Here is a 23188-nt window from a genome sequence, read left to right on the forward strand (position 1 = left end):
ATGTCATTAACCATTTGAGAGAAAGATCATGGAGGAAGAGTAGACATCCACCATATTTTGATTTTTATCATAACACTCCCCCTTGGATGTCCATAAATAAAACATCTTTATTTCCTACCCAATTTATGCCCTTGTTTGCCTACCTTCTAGGAACAAATTGCAAACCCGAAATTTTTGGATATTGCACCTCTAAAGAAAAGACTAAGGCAAGTGACACCAATCTTGTTTTTTTTGGTCCAGATCAGAATCCACTTTCCTTTGCAAAAATGCAGATTTATGAAGTCCTTTGATATTTCCTTAAATTAGATTGCAATAACAGTTGCTAAGAAGAAGTATTTGGACCCTGAAAAACAACCTTTATCATTTTCATTAAATTAGAGAGGAGGAACAACTGATCAACACTTTTTTTTTCCTACCAACGAAATCACACACTTACAGAACTTCAAAAGGATATAAAAAATATAATTAGTTATAGAAACATAAATCTAAAGTTTCTATTTCTCATATCCCTAATTTCATCTTCAGTTGTCACTTGAATAGATCTAAAGTATGTGTCAGCTAATATATTTCGATGTCAAAGAGAACTATGTCAGCTTCCCTACAATTTTATAAATTACGAAGTTGTTCGGCAGGCAATGAAGCTAATTGCAATTGAAAAATAAGAAATTGTACCATAGGAAGAATCTAAGCTACAGAAATTGGAGGAAGCAATGTAACTTGAGATCATTTCTGTAACACTGTACAAAGGAAATAAAAAAATGTATTTTCTGCTTTTGCTAAATTTCCAAGGAGTTGAACAAAAAGTGAAGAAATAAAAGTAGAAAAGCGAAAAAGAGCAATTATTTATTATGAACAAAAACAACAGAACGCAAGACTAATATAGCGTTCCTGAAAAAGCAGGCATGCCAATCGCATATGACATTTCCCTGCATATAAAAAAACAAGAGGTTACCTCTACAAAAAAAAAAAAAAAACATATAAACAGTATTTTAATGTGTATTTAAAATTGTTAATTATCAGATTACTAAATGCCCATTATACTATTTTATTCTTTTGTTATCAATAAGTGTAGCTAATTCAATTAGCTTAAATTGGTGGATGAAAAGGAAATAATAAACGCTTTATCTTATGCGATCGAAAGTTGATAAATACTTCCACAGATTCGCCTTCTGATACGATTTATAAAAACATTTTATGATGCAAATCACATTTTGTTTTCCAAGTTTCTCAAATCACCAGTTATATTCAGCAAAACAAATATATAAAAAGCTCTTTATAAACTAGTATATATTCAATTTATATGTCTAATTTTCTTTTTTAAACCATTCCAAAAAAAAAATATTTATTTTTATAAGTCTTCATTTCAACAATATTCTCATTCTCATCAATGATATTCACTTGTGATATGGCATGCTTAAATTTACAAAATTGAAAGGATTTTGATATACTACAAGATTTAAAGTTTTTTTTTTTTTTTTTTCGCATCTAAAATTCTGTGTGGAATCAAAATAAAACACATACTCCTATAATAAAATGGAGGAATGGGGAAGATGAAAGGAGACTTACAAAAAAACTAGAGAAAAAGAAAAAGAGAAAAAAGACGGAGCAAGTTGATACCAGTAACTCATGCCGTGCTTCTTCGGTGCTCGACCTTTTGCCGCTGATTTGACGCCTACTTTTGAGGCTACTTTAATGCCGGGAATTCTAACATTCTTTTGATTGTAACTATAACGATCAACGGCGGTAATCGTTTTGTCTTCGGAGATGACGTGGAGCACCGGTTTCCAATTCCCTCTGTTCTTCACTTTCCTTTTCCAAGAAGGTGCACTTTGCGTCGCAACAGAGCGATTTAGCTCCGGTTCTTTCTCTTTCTCCTCCGGCTGTAGCCCTTCCACCGCCTTTGTAACGGTGGCGCCGCCAAAACACGTTCTCAGTTCCGATAGAAACTTCATATGTATTACAGGATGTGTGTAGTATATATATACAGTTGTGTATTCTGAAAATATGACGCCCAACTGTAGAAAGTGACGGATTTGGACATAAACGGGATAAGGAACTAATGAGTGATGACGTGGATTTTGGATTTGGATAATTGCTGATCCCATAAATATTTTGGTAAGGGATAATTAAGATTTCTGGTATTTTAGTTATTAGCAGATCTAATTCTATCTAATAACTGACTAAACATATTCAAAGTTTAATACTTCTTCGATTTTGATCCATCAAAAACTTCTTTTAAGGTAGCGAGATAGTTACGGTACGGTAAAAGATAAATTATCTGATTCCACAATCAGGTAAAAGTAATATGAGATAAAAGCACACGTGATGGCGTAATGATATACACGCGTATAAAGAGCGTGAATTGACAATTTAAAGTTTTAAAAAAAGCTAAAACAGAATTACTAATGCAATAATTCTCCAAAAGCTCTTTTTGAAGAACCAATCCAAATATACACAACTTATCTTCAAAATTATTTTTCAGTACTTTTCTTTTAGCACATTAATTATCTAAAAATTATATTAGTGAGCAACTAAGTGTGGAATAGAGCTTAGATGTTGGGATCCGTCCAAATTTTACCCAATTTGTTTATTTGTCACATCTTTATTTGAACGTCAGATGAGATGTTGGCTGATTTTGTTCTTTGAGTTTCTATGTACGATTATGTGGTTCTTTGCTTCTAGATTTTTTCTACTTCTGACAAGTTTTATTGATTTCATTTTTACCACAAAAAAGGGCAAAAACTTGCGTGGAAAAATAATTTTATTATCTTAGGTGCTATTCTTAATTTTCTTTTTCCGTAATCCATTATTGTCTTAATTATGTTTTGGTTATTATATGGAATTCGAATCTAAGTTCCTGCATTTTACAATGTCTGTCAGTGCATTGATTAAGAGCAAGTGTGCCAGCTTCAATGCTTGGGTTTGAGTCTCCTTACGCACATGTTGTTTAGTGTACGATAGAAACTTTAGCTATATGTAGAATTTGGACCGATAGAGGTAAAGAATATAATACCATGAAAAATATGTAGTTAAGAAAGGCTTGTAGTCTAGATAGAATTCCTATAGAGGTTTGAAAGAGTGTCTTGAGAAGGTTGGAGTAGTATGACTTACTAAGCTATTTAATGTCATACTAAGAAGTAGTAGGATGCCCGAAGAGTAGAGGAAAAATATTCTTATTTTAATCTTCAAAAATAAATAAAGGAGATATTCAAAGTTATGTGAACTATCGTCACATTAAACTCATGAGTCATACAATAGAACTATGAGAAAGAGTGATAGAGTGTAGACTTGAAAACATGACAAGAATGGCAAAGAATTGTCACGACCTAGAATTCCCACCTTCGGGACCGTAATGATGCCTAATATTTCACTTGCTAGGCAAGCCAACGTTAGAGAAATTCTTAAGCCAGTTTTTAAACAATTCAAATAAGTGAAACCAATTAAACTGAAATGAAACTAAAACGAAGTACGAAGTGGTATAATAACCAATAATATCTAAGTACAACCCGGATCTGGAGTCACAAGTACACAAGTTTTTCTAAAAGTTCTACAAATAAAGTCTGAAATAAGTACAACTGTCTTGAATGAAATGAACAGTAACTAAGGAAAGAGGAAGGGGACTTCAAGGTCTGCGGATGCCAGCAGATCTACCTCGAGTCTCCAAGTATGCCAATCCGAGCTGATGCATCTCACGTACAGCTAGGACCAATACCAAAATCTGCAAAAGAAGTGTAGAGTGTAGTATGAGTACAACCGACCCAATATACTCCATAAGTATCGATCCTAACCTCGACGAGGTAGTGACGAGGCTATGACAGGACACTCACGTAATTTAACCTGTACGAACGAAGATATATGTGCAACATAGTAACAAATAAAGAATAAATATATAAAATTAGGAGGGGACATGCAATCGAGGAACAAGGTACGATAATTACAACAGGAATGACAACATAAGACACTCAAATAACTCCTCAGCCAATAAAAACGAATAAACATAATGAATAAAGATGGCACGACATCATCCATTGTGCATTTACTCTCAACCTCACCATAAAATAATAATAATGGCACGACATCCCCAAAACCTATACTCATTCGTGTTTCATTTGTGCGTTTACAACATCATCCTTCGTGCTTTTGCTCTCAATCTCTCCATGAAATACCAAAATACGGCACGACATCACCCTTCGTGCTTTAACTCTCTTTCTCACCATGTATTAATCAGTTAATGAAACAAATAACGGTACGACATCACCCTTCATGCTTTAACACTCTCCCTTACCATGTGGTAATGAATATAAAAATAAACAAGAATAAACCTTCGGTCAATAATGGTTCCGAGATACCAATCCTTGATTTCAAAGAAATACTCAACCATCACAATTTAATTCATAAATGCGGAAAGAACGATCAAATGAGGAATGAACTAATCTAAGCATGAATATTATAAGTAAAGAAGGCAATAAATTACAAGAAACAAGTCTCATCCGCATGCTTTAACCCAACCACAATGCATAAGTACTCGTCACCTCACATATACGTTATACCCAAATATTTAAACACGTAGCAAATAGACAAACAAGCCCTAATTCCTCAAGTCAAGGTTAACCACGACACTTACCTCACTCCACAGTCAACTCAGAGCTCTACCGGGGCCTTTCCTCTAGAATCCGCCTCCAAACTTCTCGTATCTAACCATAATCGATTCCATAACGTCAAATAATGCTAAGGGAATCAACTACAATACATAAAGATAGGATTTTTACACTTTTCCCAAAAATTCAACCCCAGGCTCACTTGGTCAAAACTCGAGGTTCGGATCAAAACCTATTTATCCATTCATCTTCGAGCCCGATTATGTAATTAGTTTCGAAATTCGACCCCAAATTGAGGTCTAAATCCCGAATTTGCGGAAACTCCCAATTCTTCCTAAATCCCTAGTTTTCTACCATGGAAGAACAATGATTAAGGCTACAAATTAATGGGTGATATTAGAAATGGAAGAAAATAAGTTAAAGTCTACAAACCTATGAATTGGCGATGAGTTTTCCCTTCAAAATCTCCTCTAGGCCGAGCTCTAATGGAAGGTTTATAAAAAATGGGAGAAATACCGTCTTTGAAACTTCCAAATCACTGGGCTTTAGGTGTTCATCGCGTTCACGAAACACCAGACGCGTTTGCGAAGGGCACTGCTCAGATGGCTTATGCGATCGTGAATTAATCTATGCGTTCGCGTAGTCTTAGCCCCCTAGCCTTCGCATTCGCGAGCCTGGGCTCGCGTTCGCATAGAGTAAGTTCATTTCCCATCCCCCGCCTATCTAACACTATGCGTTCGCGATTGAGTGGTCGTGTTCGCGAAGAGCAGATCCCCCACTGCTCCGCATTCGTGACCGTTCTCACATTCATAATGAATGAAATCTTCCCTAGTCCCAGATTTCCCTTCACGACCGTGAAGCACATGACACCAGATACAACAGAAGCTCAAGAAACTAGAAATTTTCTATGTCTGAAACACCCGTAGCCTATCCGAAACTCACCTGAGCCCTCGGGATTTCAAATCAAGTACGCACATAAGTCCAAATATATTATATGAACTTGCTCGCATGATCAAAATATGAGAATAACACCTAAAACTACGAATCGGACACCAAAATGAATGAAATTTTTAATAAAACTTAAGAACTTTCATTTTTAACTACCGGACGTCCGAACCACGTCAAATCACTTCCGTTTTGCACCAAATTTTGTAGACAAGTCATGAATACCGTAATGGACCTATACCAAGTTTCGAAACCAAAATCCGAATCCGGTATCAACAAGGTCAAACATTGGTCAAATTTATAAATTCTTTAAACCTTTAAACTTCAAATTTTCAATAAATTGCGATAACTCGAGCTAGGGACCTCCAAATTCGATTATGGGCATATGCCCGAGTCCCAAATCACGATGCGGGCCCTCGAGGACCGTCAAAACATGAATTTGGATCTGTTTTCTCAAAATATTGACCGAAGTCAACTCAAATAAATTTTTAAGGCACAAATTCACTTTTTAATCAATTTTCACATAAGAGCTTCCGAAAAAGACACGGACTGTGTACGCAAACCGATAAAGGCTAAAATGAGCTATTTGGGGTTTCGAAAAACATAATTAAAGGCTAACACTTTAGATGACCCATCGAGTCATCACATTATTCGCCTCTAAAAGAAACGTTCATCCTCGAACGGACATAGAAAAGTACCTAGACTAGTAAAAAGGTGAGGATATCTACTCCGCATGTCGGACTCGGACTCCCAAGTGGCTGCCTCGACCTGGTGACCTCTCTACTGCACTCGAACTCAATGATAACTCTTAGACCTCAATTGTCGGACCTGTCGGGCTAGAATAGCCACTGGCTCCTCCTCGTAAGTCAAATCCTTATCCAATTGAACTGAGCTGAAATCTAACACATGGGACGGATCATCGTGATACTTCCGTAGCATGGACACATGGAACACCGAACGGACTGCTGATAAACTAGGTGGTAATGCGAGCTTGTATGCCACCTCACCCCCTCTCTGAAGAATCTCAAAGGGTCCGATATACCTAAGGCTCAACTTGCCGTTCTTCCCAAACCTCATCACACCCTTCATGGGTGAAACCTAGAGCAATACCCTCTCTCTAACCATGAATGCAACATCATGAACTCTACGATCAATATAACTCTTCTGCCTAGACTGAGCTGTGCGAAGTCGATCCTGAATAATCTCGACCTTATCCAAGGCAACCTCTACCAAGTCTGTACTCAACAACCGAGCCTCCCCGACTCGAACTATCCAACTGGCGAACGACACCACCTCCCGTATAATTCCTCATAGCAAGCCATGTAAATGCTCGACTGGTAGCAGTTGTTATAGGCGAACTCTGCAAGTGGCAAGAACTGGTCCCAAGAACCCCCGAAATCCATAACACAAGCATGAAGCATGTCCTCCAATATCTGAATAGTGCGCTCGACTCACTACTAAAAAACGGCCCATTTTTTATCGAAATTTCCGACGGAAAATTGTAGTCAGAAGTTTCCGACGGAATCGGTCGGAATATGCATAAAAATATTATTTATAATTTTTAATAATACTTATGACTAATATTTCATCTATGTTCGTCGTAAATTTTGGTGGAAAATTTCGCGCCACTTGTAGCGACTAATTCAGTCAGAAAAAATTAAAAAAAAAAAAAAAGAAATAAAAAAAATAGCAACCGATTCGGTCGAAAATGTTTAGTAAAACGAGGTTGACTACTTTTGACCAAATTACCGATCGAATCGGTTGGAGAGTTTTTTAAAAAAACCTCAACGACTTCCTTTCTTTTCCTTTTCCTCTTTTCTTCCTTCTCTCTTCTCTTTCTCTCACTTAAACTTCCCCTTACCTAAACCCGCCACTTCCTTCAACGAGCAGCACTCGCCAGCGCCGCTGCAAGTCTGTCGAGATCCTCCACTGCCAGGTAAGTTCCCCCCCCCCCAACCTAAACCCTCCTTTGTTATAAGAAATTAAGGATTATTGCAGATCTGTTGCTCTAGGTTCTAGTTGTTAAAACAAAAGAGTTAAGGTATGAAATTATATTGACGATGGTTCTGTGAGTATTATCATTGTTGAACTTGTTAATAGGCTTCTTTGTTTTGTGAGATAAAGTGCACTTTTTGGTATTATATGTTCCGGTTGTTAAAATAATGTATTTTTTTAAATCTAGTATATAAATGAGAAGTGCTCTTTGGAATTATAGTTCCATACTTGGGGATTGCTGAAGTCAGTGCATAGATTTACTAAAAGAAGGCTGTCGTAGTTCATCAAGTTCCTTTTTTCCATATTATTTCAGCAAATAGTTTGATGTCATAGTTTCTCTAGCAGTTTTATATCTTGCCATCCATGGAATTGCATATTAAATTTTTTGTGTCGTCAGTTTTCAATTGTTTACTAAGGTGTCTTGTTGCTGGATATTCACATACTATATGAAGAGGAGTTTAATATCCTGAATTATACTACTTCCATAAGTAGGATCAATATAGTGGTATTAGAAAACCTCCCTTTGCTATGTTATTATTGTTCTGGATCTTACTGATGAATGTGCAGTAAAAATAAGAACAAGATCTCTAGTTTTTTCTTTTAGTTGTTACAATTGACTTGTTTTTTGATGGAAAAATCTGCTAATTACTCACATAATTAGCTCAGTATTATATCTACACGTATAAAAGCAATAATGATAATTTGAATAAAGGGTTGGTAAGATGAACATGTGTGTAGTTTTGCTGTAAAATTACGAGATGGATATCATATGATAAGAGAGTCAAAGTACTTTAATTTAGAGTTTGGTAAGAGTTGGGGACTTCTACAAAAATTTACTTCAAGTACAACTTCTATGACGCGAATTATTTGCACTTTTACATCATGCACGAGCTTTTAATTTCTTTATTTTCACTGTTTAGCTGACTTAATTTGATTACCTCTTTGGTTAATTGGTTCTAATTTTTTGCACTACTCTAACTTAAGCCAATAATCATGATTAATTTTATCACAAACCCAAATCATTGTTCTAGTAAAATGAGAAGCATTTTTGTGTGTCTCTGCAAACTCTGAACTCTATCACGTGAAGTTTAAGCCAAAAAAAATTCAAGAAACCAAGCCCCCCAAATCTTGAAGTTCTTTATACTATTAATCTCATTTCTCTTTGTTTATGGTACTGAGTTTTTTTTAGGTTCCATTAAAAGTGAAAGTACTAGCACAGTGAACGAAGTGTAAATATGTTGTGGATTTTGTTTTCTTCTATTTTGGAGGTGTTGTCAAACTTGATTTATAGTTTGTGGGTCAAAGCTATTGTCATTGATGATAATGACTCTAATTGGTACTTCTGTTACATTTTCTCTTTACATTCTTTTAAAGTGGTAGATCTGAAGATTTTGGTGTTGAAAGTGATCTTGTTAAAACTCTTTAGACAGAAAGCTAATTGTCTTTTGGATCTTTCAGTTTTCAAGATTCTATCTGATCCTTTTGTCCTCCTCAATACCAAATAAAAACACTTCCACTTGTTAGTTACGACTATTTCTTTTGTTTGAGAAATCATTAATTAATTTATATTATATGACGTTTAAGAAGCTATTCAAATTTAATTAGTATATTTAAAGACTTATATTATTTAGAATAGGGATTAATGTGAGATTTTGAGTGTTAAAAAATATTAATTTAAAGAATAAAATATATTAATTAAAGTGCTTTGACACAATGATATGTATATTTCTAAAAGGATTCTTTGAAAGAGTATAACATTGTAACCAGTTTAAATAAATCAAATTATTTTAAATATCTCATTTATAGATTTCTATTTGTGTAGATGGAATTTGTGCATCGTAGATGGATGTATAATAGGAATCATCCTAATCGTGCGGGGTTGAGGGATGAATTTATTGAAGGGATTGCTGAATTTATTGCTAAGGCTCAAACACTTGATGATTTTCTTATTGGAGGAAGGATTAGGTGTCCTTGTGTGAAATGTAAATGTGTTAAGTTATTGATTGCCATCTATCGACTTCATTACCATTTACCATGTTCACTATCCCCCTCCATCTAATAATTCAGTTCAGTATTATTCTATGCCTGCTAAAGGCAGTCAAAGTAACATCATTTTTAACTTTGTACCCACATCTTCTATTACCATTGTTGCGACCAAACACACACGCAAGTATATGCAGTCGTCAAGTAATAAAGTGACGAAAAATCGGATGTCGATCCCACGAGGACTTGTGATTAACTATTAACTAAATTAGACTATCTAAATTATCTATACAAGAATTAAACCTAGAAGTATTTGATTCTAAACTAATTAAAATAAAAAGAAAATAACTAATGAACTCTGAGCCAAAGGATAGCAGATTTTTATGATATCAATGTAATAAAAACGATCTAGGGTTATGGGCTATCTAACAATCCTATTGTATTCTTCTATTGACTTGACTAACTAATTTATCTAGTTTATTGGTTGACAGGGTTAATATTGCTCATAAGAATCTGTCGAGTTTTTACTCACCTATTCAAGCTAACCTAACGCCTATATGTCTATGGAGTTAGAATCAACAAGAACACATTTATAATTCCTGTAAATCAACCAAACAAGGCAATTAGGTATATGTCTATCCTAACTGCGAATCCGTTCCCTGATGCCCAGGTTCAAGAACTTGCTCTATTCAATCCTATATGTAATCTAGAATTACCACTTTCGAGTTCAATTCAAGATTCTTAGATAGTATTCAATTGGTGATCAAACAATCAAATAATTAAGTGCATGATTGAATAAATAAACCAATATTATAAACTAAGAAATCAAACTCAATATCCGAATAACAATAGTCATGAAAGAACCACAACCCTAGAACGTGAAGTTTAGATCCACATAGACATGGTAGCAAAACAACAACTCATACAAAGAAACATAAAAATTACTAAGTTTGGAGGAAGAAAGATGAAACCCGATGAATTCCGGCCTCCACGGTGGCTCTATACTCGTGTTTTCCTCTCAAAAACGTCCTCCTTGCCTCTTGCCTATCTATTTCTTGCCCTAAACTATGAAAACCCTTCATTATTTAACCTTGGGCGAGCTTGACTTTATATAGGTTAAGTGGGTTTCTCTCCAGATTTCCGATTTTACCCCTAAATAACGTTTTTCCGGATCGAACACGCGCGAGCTCGTGCATAACTTCGCGTGTTTCTTCGTGCATGATTCTGCCTCGGCCTTTCTTACACGCAAACTCCTGCGCGCCTTTGCGCGTTTCTTCGCGCACCTGGAGCTTGATTTCGTCCATTTTTTCATCTCGTCCTTGCGCGCACTCAACTCCGAAGGGTTGTTCTTGCTCATAAATCATTCCAATATCCTCTTGAAAGCATCATATAGGCTCCTCATCCTGCAATGTATACATATCACAATTAAAGCCTATTTTTCATCAATTAACCACAATATGTCATTGGAATATAATTAAGCAGAAGCATAAACAATAGCTAAATCACCTAGATTTCGCCTATTATCAACCATTATCTTCACCGGGCTTTCATGGTAGTCAACATGGTGGCTTACTAGTTGTTGCACCCTCGGTCTTTTATGGTAGTCAACATACTGACTCACCAGCTGCTGCACCCCCGGGCTTTCATGGTAGTCAGCATACTGGCTCACCAGCTGCTGCACCCCCGAGCTTTCATGGTAGTCAGCATACTGGCTCACCAGCTGCTACACCTCCGAGCTTTCATGGTAGTCAACATGATGGTGCATCTTTTGTTGCTCCATCATCTTCCAGTCCATCATCATCATCCATTCCCAGCATATCTAGGTTTGATATTGGAGGCTCGCGCCCAACTACATCTAGTGTTGCTTCTGCACCATCTCGTAGACGCAGGCAGAATCTTGGAGGGGATGTACAATTTGATAGTTATAATCGATTGATAATCGTCCCCCACAAGGCTGGGTAAGAAGGTTCTTATACAAATTTGTATGTTTTGAATATACATTTAGATATGTTAACATTAAGGAGTATTTATTTGCAATTAAAAGGTGTGTATTAATTATATATATGTTAATTTAATGCAGGTTTTTGCCATCCTTTCAAGCTACACATTTGGTTACAGATTCTATGAAGCCATTTTATCATGACCCGTGGACTTCTTGGAGAAAGATATCGTAAAACATCAGAGAGCAAATGTGGAATCAATTTAGGGTAAAAATTAATTATATTTATTTAATAATTATCATTTTCATCTAATGTTACTTTTTTATATTGTAGACAAGGTGTACATGGCATCCTCAGCATCAAAATGTAATAAATGGTATTTTCGAGAAGAAAGCTGCTATACGGATTAAAGATACTATGTGCGCTGCTCGGAATTCCGGTAATATGCCGGAATGGTTAAGAGAAGATGTTTGGGATAAACTTCTTGAGAAATAGAATACCCCAGAATGAAAGGCAAAGAGTGAACAAGCAAAGGCAAACCATGCCTCTAAAAAAGGTGGCTCGTTGCACACAGGAGGTTCGATTACTTTTGAGGCCCATAAACTAAGAATAGTAATTATTTATAAAACTTTTCTTAGTTTTACATATAGAATTTTATGTTTGTAAAGTCTAACTCATACTTTTTCTTATGAAGGAAAAGGAAAGAGGGCAAGATATGAGTTACGCTGAGGTCTTTGAGGAGTTGCATAAGAAAAAGAAAAAGGATGGTACAATAGAATACTGGTGGAAACGCGTGCGTCAGACACATATGTAAAATTCTAACTTCATAATTAGTTATGGTTTATTAATATTAGTTTGTTTACATAATAGTTATGTTTTTCATTTCAGGAAGATTATCATAAAAGGTTGGAAGAATGACAACAAACTCAGCCTCCTTCAACTCAACCAACACCTGATGATATGGCTTCATTGTGGACAGAGGCAGCGAGTGGAGCAAACAAAGGCAGAGTCTACGAACTAGGAGTACATCGACCTACAGGTCATCCAAATCCACTCTTAGCCACTTCTTCTTCTCCTCAAAATCAAGAACAGATGGAAGATATGAGAAACGAAATTCGTGAATTGAAGCAACAATTGGACTCCCAATACGGAACATTTGTTAAGATGCAGAAATTCATGCGTAAACATGGGCATAATTTATCTGATGATGAGGATGAACAAGCTGAATCTGATGTGTAGTAGTTTAGTTGTGATGTTTTGGTTGATTGGTGAACTTGATTGTGAGAGACAACTTAATGTACTGCTTTTAAACTTGAATATGGGCTGCTATTTGGATGTTTTTATTCCCAAAATTGTTAGGTTTAAATGCTGGCATTGTTGGTTTAAGTTGTGTTAATGGTTGGCATTGTTGGTTTTGAATTTGTTAATGTATTGTTAATTTAGATAGTGTTAATGTATTGTTGGTTCGTATTATTGTATTAATGTATCGTTGGTTTAGATTGTTGGTTAGTATTTTTTGGTTTGTGATAGTTTGACAGGTGGGGTAGCTCGAAATTGGGTAGAATTCTGTCCAGTTTTATACAAAATTCCGACTGAAATGGTCGGAAAGCTCCCCAGATTTAACAATAAATTGTCAGATTTTTGACTGATTCGGTCGGAAATTTTTTTTAAAAAAAAATTAATAGTCAGAAATTTTCGACGGATTTCGTCGAAAACTAAATAAAATTTAATTTTTTAATTATTAATTTCCGACAAATTCGTTCGGAAATTTCAATTTTTTTTTAATATTCAACAGTTTTCGACGGATTCCGTCGGAAAATAAATAAAATTTAATTTTTAATTATTAATTTTCCTTGTATTATTACGACTGATTCAGTCGGTAAATACCGACCACTTTAGTCGGAAAGGTGAATTATTTGGTAGTCTGACCTTTTCAAAATTTGCGACCACTTTAGTCGGAAATCACCGACAGATTCGGTCGGAAATTGTTTTCCGGCCAACTTTTTTCCAACCTACCAAATTCGGTCAGAAAATAGTGATTTCCAACCGAATTCCGACCGTTTTGGCCGTCGGAAATCTACTATTTTCTAGTAGTGATTGTCCGTCCATTTGCGGATGAAATGCTGTGCTCAACTCAACCTGCGTGCCCAGCTCACGCTGTACTGCCCTCTAGAAGTGCGAGGTGAACTGCATGGCTCGATCAAAAATGATAGACATGGGCACACCGTGAAGACGGACAATCTCGCGTATGTAGATCTCAACTAACCGTTGTGAAGAATATGTAACTGCCACAGGAATGAAGTGTGTTGACTTAGTCAGCCTGTTCACAATGACCCATACTACATCGAACTTCCTCTGAGTCCGTAGGAGTCCAACAATAAAATCCATAGTAATATGCTCCCACTTCCACTCAGGAATCTCTAACTTCTGAAGCAAACCATCAGGTCTCTGATGCTCGTACTTAACTTGCTGACAATTTCGACACCGAGCTACATATGCAACTATATCCTTTTTCATCCTTCTCCACCAATAATGCTGCCGCAAGTCCTGATTCATCTTGGAGGTACCGGGATGAATAAAATACCGGGAATTGTGTGCCTCCTCAAGAATCAACTCACGAAGCCCATCCACATTAGGCACGCAAATACGACCTTGCATCCTCAAAACTCCATCATATCCAACAGTAACATGCTTGGCACCACTGTACTGTACTGTGTCCCTAAGGACAAGCAAATGGGGGTCATCATACTACAGCTCTCTAATGCGCTCATACAAGGAAGACTGAGCGACTGTACAAGCTAGAACACGACTGGGCTCTAAGACGTCTAACCTCACGAAGTGGTTGGCCAAAGCCTGAACATCTGCAGTAAGCGGCCTCCCACTAACTAAAATATACACAAGGCTGCCCATACTCACTGCCTTTCTACTCAAGGCATTGACCACCACATTGTTCTTCCCGAGATGATACAAAATGGTGATATCATAATCTTTCAACAGCTCTAACTACCTCCTCTGCCTCGAATTGAGATCCTTTTGCTTGAACAAATGTTGTAGACTCTGATAATTCGTGAATAGCTCGCATGATACGCCGTAAAGATAATGCCTCCAAATCATCAGCGCATGAACAATGGCTGCCAACTCTAAGTCATGAATAGGGTAATTCTTCTCATGAACCTTCAACTGCCGCGACGCATATGCAATCACCCTAGCATCTTGCATCAATCCCAACATGAGATGCATCACAATACACTCTGTAAGATCCTGAACCAGTGGGAAACACCAATACCGATGTCGTAGTAAAAGTAGTTTTGAGCTTTCTAAAGCTCAACTCACACTCATCTGACCATCTAAACGAGGCACCCTTCTGGGCTAATCTGGTCAATGGGGCTGCTATAGAGGAAGACCCCTCCATGAACAGGCGGTAATAGCCCACCAAACCTAGGAAGCTCCGGATCTCTGTAGCTGAAGTGGGTCTAGGCCAGTTCTGAACTGCCTTAACCTTCTTGGGATCCACCCTTATGCCTTCTACTGATACGATGCTCCGCAAAAAGGCGACTAAGTCTAACCAAAACTCGCACTTTGAAAACTTATCATATAACTAGCTATCCCTCCTAGTCTGAAGTACAATCCGAAGATGTTGCTCGTGTTTCTCTCGACTGTGGGAGTAGATCAAAATATCATCAATAAATACAATCACAAAGGAATCTATGTAGGGCTTGAACACCAGTTCATCAAATCCATAAATGTTGCTGGGGTATTCGTCAGCCCAAATGACATCACTAGAAACTCTTAATGCCCATACCGAGTCCAAAAAGCTGTCTTAGGTACATTGAATGCCCTAATCTTTAACTGATGGTAGCCAGACCTCAAATCAATCTTAGAATACACCTTAGCACCCTGAAGCTAATCAAATAAGTCATCAATCCTCGGCAATGGATACTTGTTCTTGATGGTGACTCTATTTAACTGCCGATAGTCTATGCACATCCTCATTGAACTATCTTTCTTCTTCTTCACGAACAACACAGGCACACCCCAGGGCAAGACACTAGGTCTAATAAAGCCCTTATCAAGTAAATCTTGCAGCTGCTCCTTCAATTTTTTTAGCTCTGGCGGGGCCATACGGTACGGCGGAATAGAAATGGGTTGAGTGCCCGGAGCCAAATCAATACACAAATCAATATCCCTGTCGGGCAGCATCCTCGGAAGGTCTGCAGGAAATACCTTTGGAAGCTCACGAACAATAGGCACTAAATTCATGGAAGGAACCTCTGCACAAGAATCACGGACATAGGCCAAATAAGCTAGACACTAATTATCGACCATATATTGAGCCTTCATATAAGAGATAACCCTACTGGTAGAATGGCCGAGAGTCCCCATCCACTCTAATTGAGGCAACCCCGGCAAGGCTAAGGTCACCGTCTTGGCGTGATAATCCAATATAGAATGATAAGGTGACAATCAATCCATATCCAAGATGACATCAAAATATACCATATCAAGAAATAGGAGATCAATGCTAGTCTCAAGACTCCCAATAGCAACCACATACGAGCAAAAGACACGATCTACTACAATAGAATCTCCCAAAGGTGTGGACACATACACAGGAGCACTCAAAGAATCACGAGGCAAAACCAGATATGAAAAAAAGTTAGGATGGCACGTTGTAATAAGCAGAGCCCGAATCAAATAGAACTGAAGCATCCCTATGGAAAATTCGAACAATACTTGTGATAACAATGTCAGATGATTCAGCCTCAGGCCCAGCTACGAAAGCATAACATGGCTGGGCCCCACCACTCTGAACCACGTCTTTGGGATGGCCTCTAACTGGCTGACCTCCACCTCTAATGGGCTGACCTCTTCCTCTAGTGGCCTAAGCTCCACCTCTGGCTGCCTGACCCCTACCTTTAGCTGGCTGAGTGGGCGGTGGAGAAACTGCTGCCGGAACCAGGGAACTAGAACCCTGTTGATATGTGCTGCTCAGTGCTCGGAGGCAAAATCTAGCAATATGCCTCAGATCACCACAAGTATAACAATCCATCGGCTGCTATGACTACTGACCCTGTCGACCTGAGTAACAACCCTGAAAACTCTGGAGTAGAGGTGCACTAATAGGAGATGTAGTGCACTGTAGGCTAGCTGGTCGAGATGAGACACATAAGGGCTGCGACCACCTGAAGCAATGTGAGATGCCTAGAGCGCTAACTGAAACAGCCTAAGAGGATGACGCCTACCAAAAGTACCCCTGCCTCCTGACGAGGCATCACTAAACCCACCAAAATAACGAGCCTCTTATCAGGGCCTTGCCCCATCTCCTAAGCAAGAACCATCTCGATCCGCCTAACAACATTTGCAGCCATCTGAAAGTAAATGTCGCCCCCAATATCCTTGGACATCTGTAGCCTAATAGTGTAAGTGAGTCCATCAATAAAACTCCTCACCCTCTCCCTCTCAGTAGGAAGTAACATGAGTGAATGACGAGCTAGATCCACAAAATGGGTTTCGTATTGAGTAACAGTCATATTGCCTTGCTGGAGACGCTCAAACTGCCTGTAGTAATCCTCTCTCAGTGTGATAGGGAGGAACTTCTCTATAAATAGCTATGAGAACTAATCCCAAGTAAGTGCAGGAAACCCATCTAGTCTGGTCAACATATAATCTCTCTACCACTTCTTGGCAGAATTCATCATCTGAAACATAGCAAAATCGACCCCATTGTCTCAACTATACCCATGTTCTGCAACACCTCATGGCAACAGTCAAGATAATCATGTGGTTCCTCAGAAGGTGCACCACTGAAGTGAACTGGAAAGAGCTTAGTAAACTTTTCCAATCTCAATAAAGCCTCAGAAGACATGGCGGGTCCATCACCTGCCTGTGTCGTGATAACTGGCTGAACTACCCTAACTGGCGGGGCTGCTGGAGTCTGATACTAGAGAGCCATCTGCTCCTGAGTATGAGTAGCGGGAGTTTGTGCTCCTCCCCCAGACCGAGAGACGGCTGGTGCCACCGGGAAGGTATCAGTCTGGGCCACACTCTCCATAAGGCCCACCAAACAGACTAGAGCATCCTGAAGCACTGGAGTGGCTATGAACCCCTCCGGGACCTGAGTTGTTCCAACAGGTACAGTCTGAGCTGGAACCTCTTCATCAAAATCTACTTGAGGCTCCATTGTTAGTGTTGCTGCTCGAGCTCTAGGCTGAGCTCTGCCTCGGCCTCTACTGTGACCTCGACATCGACCTCTGCCCCTCGTAGGAGCTGCCACTGGAGGATCTGGTTGCTGTCAAGTTGAAGATGTAGTACGTTTCCCGCCATTTGCGAGAGAACAAGAATAGAAGAGTTCAATCATCAATGATAGAATAAAATCGCACGATAGAGAAGAATAGTAGAGAAATTATTCCAAAACTCTATAGCCTCTAGAAGATAAGTACAGACATCTCTATACCGATCCTCCAGACTCTGCTAAGCCTGCTTATGACTCGTGAGACCTAGTCAACTTAGTGCTCTAATACCAACTTGTTACAACCCGAAATTTTCACCTTCTGGACTGCGATGACGCCTTTTATTTCACTTGCTAGGCAAGCCAACATTAGAGAAATTCTTAAGCTAGTTTTTAAACAATTCAAATAAGTGAAACCAATTAAAGTGAAATAAAACTAAAACAAAGTATGAAGTGGCATACTAATCAATAATATCTAAGTATAACCCAGATTTGGAGTCACAAGTACACGAGCTTCTAGAAGTTCTACCAATAAAGTCAAAAATAAGTACAACTATCTCGAATGAAATGAAGTAACTAAGGAAAGAGGAAGGGGACTTCAAGGTCTGCGGACGCCAGCAGATCTACCTCGAATCTCCATGTATGCCAATCCGAGCTGATGCACCTCACATACAGCTGGGAACAGTACCAAAATCTGTACAAGAAGTGCAAAGTGTAGTATGAGTACAACCGACCCAATATACTCCGTAAGTGTCGAGCCTAACCTCGATGAGGTAGTGACGAGGCTATGACAGGACACTCACGTAATTTAACCTGTACGAACAAAAATATATGTGCAACATAGTAACAAATAAAGAATAAATATATAAAATTAGGAGGGGACATGCAATCGGGGTACAAGGTATGATAATTATAACATGACGACAACATAAGACAGTCAAATAAATCCTTAGCTAGTTAAAACAGATTAACATAATGATTAAAGATGACATGAGATCACCCATCGTGCTTTTACTCTCAACCTCAACTTGAAATATTAATAATATCACGGCATCACCCTTCGTGCTTTTATTCTCAATATCTCCATGAAACAATAAATACGGCACGACATCATCCTTCGTGCTTTAACTCTCTTTCTCACCATGTAGTAATTAGTAAATGAAGCATATAACGACACAACATCACCCTTCGTGCTTTAACACACTCACTTACCATATGGTAATGAATATAAAAATAAACAAGAATAAACCTTTGGTCGATAATGATTCCGAGATACTAATCCCGATTTCAAAGAAATACTCAACCGTCACAATTTAATTCCTGAATGCAGAAAGAACAATCAAATAAGGAATGAACTAACCCAATAATGGATATCATAAGTAAAGACCGGAATAAATTACAAGCAACAAGTTCCACCCACAAGCTTTATCCCAACCACAACTCATTAGTACTAGTCATCACACATATACATTGTACTCAAGCATTTAAACACGTAGCAAATAGGCAAACAAGCTCTAATCCCTCAAGTCAAGGTTAACCACGATACTTACCTCACTGCACAGTCAACTCAGAACTCTACCGTCCTATCCTCTAGAATCTGCCTCCAAACCACTCGTATCTAACCACAATCGACTCGATTGTCATGCCTAAAATCTGGGGAGGCGTGTCTAGCACCCGATGCCGTAATGGACCGAACGAACAACTCTGTAACTTATTTTTTCTTTGTAACTATCATGGGCCAACATGGCCACAACTCGTAATGTATAACTATAAGTGGGCAAACACTGTATCAATGAACCATCGTTCTTAAAACATGAATGCATATGGGCCGTCAAGGCTTCTAACATACTGTACAAAATGAATCTCTGTCTACAAAGCCTCTAAGATTATATGACATCAAATGGGACAGGGTACCAGCCTACCCATAATTTTGTAGCAAAACTCTGACACGATGACTCATAGACTCGGCTGCACTCCTAATGAGGTGGAGTCTTATAGATCCTTTGCTGAATGCCAATCTCGTCTACTATGAAGGCTCGTCAAACTAATTATCTATACCTGCAGGCATGAATGTAGCGTCCCCAACAAAAGGACATTAGTATGAATAATGTACCGAGTATGTAAGGTAGAACTGAAATATAACAATAAGTCAATATTAATTAAAGACATATAAGAATTAACCTGAATCTCTGAAGTGCCACAGTATATGCATATTTATTATACTTATATATAATGTTTCTCCTTGAAACTATTATTCATATCTTATGATGCATGGCTGCTCAACTGATCAGTGGTAACTGCTCGACCGGTCGTAGTGCAGTAGTAAATGCATGACTGCTTGACCGGCCGTAGCTCGGTGGTAAATGTGTAACTGCCCAACCGGCCGTAGCTCGGTGGTAAATGTATGACTGCCCGTCCGTAGCGCGGTGGTAAATGAATATGCATGACTGCCCAACCGATGATAAATAATGATACATAACTGCCCAAACGGTGGTAACTGTCCGACCGGTCGTAGCACGGTGGTAAATGAATATGCATGAAGATGCATGTACCACTATATCAAGAACATTAACATCTTTATCATATACCTCAATAGAGACTTAGGAACATACTTAGACATGTTTGAATATCATTTTATAAGAATAAAAAACATGGACATCATTAACTGCTAAGAATAGAACCACTTATGAAATAACATTACGTTTACATATCGTTACTTGGATCATGCCAAAAGAAGGAAAGATTAACCTTAACATATCTGAGCCGATTCTCTTAACAATCCTTCCACACCTCAATCATAATCTCTGGGAAACGGCTATATAAGTTACGCCCTATAAGAAACTTGAAGTTCAATTGCCTTTTTCGTGAATTTGAGCAATCAATCTTTGAGAAAAGGAAATAGATTTGCTTTGCTGCTCAAAAAATTCTCTCAAGCATCATGCCCTTTCCAATTAAATGAGTTCTACTAATATTCTAGTAGTAGTAGAGAAAAGAAAATAGTTTCACTTTGTTTCCAAAAGTGACATGATTACGTGGAACTTTTGATCAAATATGTTGTCAAGCCTCCAGCTAGCTAATCATAAGAGAACCTCTTCTTTAGGTGTATCCACGTCCACCTACTAAGTAGTTATTAGTCATTCTAACTATTTACACGTGGATTAATGCCCGCACAATTAAGAATTATCTTAAATTACTTAAAATACTATTTATTTTTAACATATTTTATATATATTTTACTATAATATACTTTACTAACATGGTCGTGTGGTATATTGTATAGCACTAATCCATAAATACGGGATATTATAGCTTGGATCGTATTTTATCCCAAAATGTCAAACTTCGGCGATACTCAATTTCTTCGATTCGTTTCCCCTCTGACCTTTATAACACTTACTTATCACTTGTTTGAAATAGCGTAATACTTATAACGTCGAAAATAGTCTTGTCCTTATCTTAAAGTACTACTATTAAAATATTAATAAGTCATGGTAACATATAAAATCAATACATACACTATTATTTCATTAAAATATACATTACATATATTTTCTCAACTACTAGTTTTCCTAATCTCATATAAAGAGTACAAATTTTCGTACGCTTAATTCTTAAAATGGTAAAATGATAACCTTCTTTTCTTGTGAGAAAATAATTTCAATCTTTACAATAAAGAAAATCTTATAAACTTTCTCATATTATGTGTATAATTTAAAGCATATTCGAAAGTTGTAATATTAATAACTATATAAAATCAGATTTTTCAAACTTTTTACAAAAATATTCCACTTAAAATACCATAAAATATATATAACAGTATCAATGTTGTTAAACTTATGGGGTCTTATAATAACATAGTCACAAATCCTCTATAACCTCATGAATGGTCTTAATCCCTTCAAACTCATATGGATTACTACGACTTATCCTAATTTTAAAGTACGGGATGTAATATCGATAACGTCAAATAATGCTAAGGGAATCAACTACAATACATGAAGATAGGATTTTTACACTTTTTCCAAAAAGTTAAAAAAGGCAACCCTAGGCCCGCTTGGTCAAAACATGAGGTTCAGACCAAAACTCATTTACCCATTCATCCCCGAGCTCGATTATGTAATTAGTTTTGAAATCCGACTCCAAATTGAGGTCTAAATTCCTAATTTGCAAAAAAAAAACCCAATTCTTCCTAAATCTCTAGTTTTCTATCATGGTAGAACAAAGATTAAGGCTAGAAATTAATGGGTGATGTTAGAAATAGAAGAAAATGAGTTAAAGTGTACAAACCTATGAATTAGTGATGAGTTTTCCCTTCAAAATCACCTCTAGGCCGAGCTCTAATTGAAGGATTGTGAAAAATGAGAGAAATCCCGCCTTTGAAACTTTTAAATCACTGGACATTAGGTGTTCATCACGTTCATAAAACACCTGAAGCATTCGCGAAGGGCATTGCCCAGATGGCCTACGCGATCGCAAATTACTCTATGCGTTCACGTAGGCTTAGCCTCCCTAGCCTTCGCATTTGCGATCCTGAGCTCGCATTTGCATATAGTAAGTTCATTCCCCATCCCCTGCCTATCTAACACTACGTGTTCGCGAAGAGAAGACCCTCTCCCCCCTCCACTGCTCCGTGTTTGCGAACATTGTCTCGCGTTCGCGATTAATGAAATCCTCCCCAGTCCCAGATTTCCTTTCGCGATTGCAAGAAAGGCTTCGCGATTGCGAAGCACATGACACCAGATACAACAAAAGCTTAAGAAACCATAAATTTCTACGCCAGAAACACCCGTAGCCTATCCGAAACTCACCCGAGCCCTCGGGGTTCCAAACCAAATATGCACACAAGTTCAAAAATATTATACGAAATCGCTCGCGCGATCAAAACACCAAAATAATAACTAAAATTTTGAATAGGATACCAAAACGAATGAAAGTTTCAATAAAACTTAAGAACTTTCATTTTTAACAACCGGACGTCCAAGTCATGTGAAATCACATCCATTTTACATCAAATTTTGCAAACAAGTATTGAATACTGTAATGGACCTATACCAAGTTCTGGAACCAAAATCCAGACTCGGTATCAACAAGGTCAAACATCGATCAAATTTATAAATTCTTTAAACCTTTAAACTTTAAATTTTTAACAAATTGCGATAATTCGAGCTAAGGACCTATGAATTTGATTCTGGGCATACTTTTGAGTCCTAAATCATAATGCGGACCCACCAGACCATCAAAATACGGATTCGGGTCTGTTTGCTCAAAACGTTGATCGAAGTTTACATAAGAGCCTTCCGGAAAAGGCACAGACTGCGCACAAAAACTAAGAAAGACTAGAAGGAGCTATTTAAGGTTTCCAAACACAGTATTAATGGCTAAAACTCTAGATGACCTATCGGGTTATCACAAGAATCAATTTTAATTTTTCCAGGAAGATCTACAACGGAGGATATATTCTTGCTGAGAAGATTGATGAAAATTTATTGTGAAAGGAA

At 37.7% G+C, this 23188-nt stretch overlaps 1 protein-coding gene and 1 long non-coding RNA gene across 4 annotated transcripts; one reads left to right on the forward strand and one right to left on the reverse strand.

The window, feature by feature from the left end:
• Positions 1–652: 652 nt before the first annotated feature.
• Positions 653–1967, reverse strand: LOC104246365 (uncharacterized). Its single transcript, XM_009802173.2, has 2 exons — positions 1618–1967; positions 653–926 (listed from the first exon to the last, which is right to left on the reverse strand). Exons 1-2 carry the CDS (start codon positions 1950–1952, stop codon positions 875–877), a joined length of 387 nt encoding a protein of 128 aa, XP_009800475.1. The 5' UTR covers positions 1953–1967; the 3' UTR covers positions 653–874.
• A 5409-nt stretch (positions 1968–7376) lies between these two features.
• Positions 7377–12838, forward strand: LOC104246366 (uncharacterized). 3 transcript variants are annotated; one of them, XR_011407377.1, is made up of 6 exons: positions 7377–7479; positions 9361–11479; positions 11602–11728; positions 11795–12038; positions 12156–12271; positions 12350–12838. It is a non-coding gene; the product is annotated as an uncharacterized lncRNA (long non-coding RNA). The 3 variants fall into 3 exon arrangements; XR_011407378.1 differs by lacking the exon at positions 9361–11479; XR_715945.2 differs by lacking the exon at positions 7377–7479 and having other exon boundaries at positions 9289–11479.
• The last annotated feature ends 10350 nt before the right edge of the window (positions 12839–23188 follow it).

This window comes from Nicotiana sylvestris, chromosome 5 (assembly GCF_000393655.2).
Source record: "Nicotiana sylvestris chromosome 5, ASM39365v2, whole genome shotgun sequence".
NCBI classification, from domain to species: Eukaryota; Viridiplantae; Streptophyta; class Magnoliopsida; order Solanales; family Solanaceae; genus Nicotiana; species Nicotiana sylvestris.

What these genes read in the sequence shown, in the direction of transcription:
- LOC104246365 (XM_009802173.2), bottom strand. Translation starts at nt 1,952, where the DNA reads ATGAAGTTTCTATCGGAACTGAGAACGTGTTTTGGCGGCGCCACCGTT. An exon ending in AAGCACGGCATGAGTTACTG is followed by an intron (nt 927 to 1,617) that starts GTATCAACTTGC and finishes TTTTATATGCAG; the next exon opens with GGAAATGTCATATGCGATTG.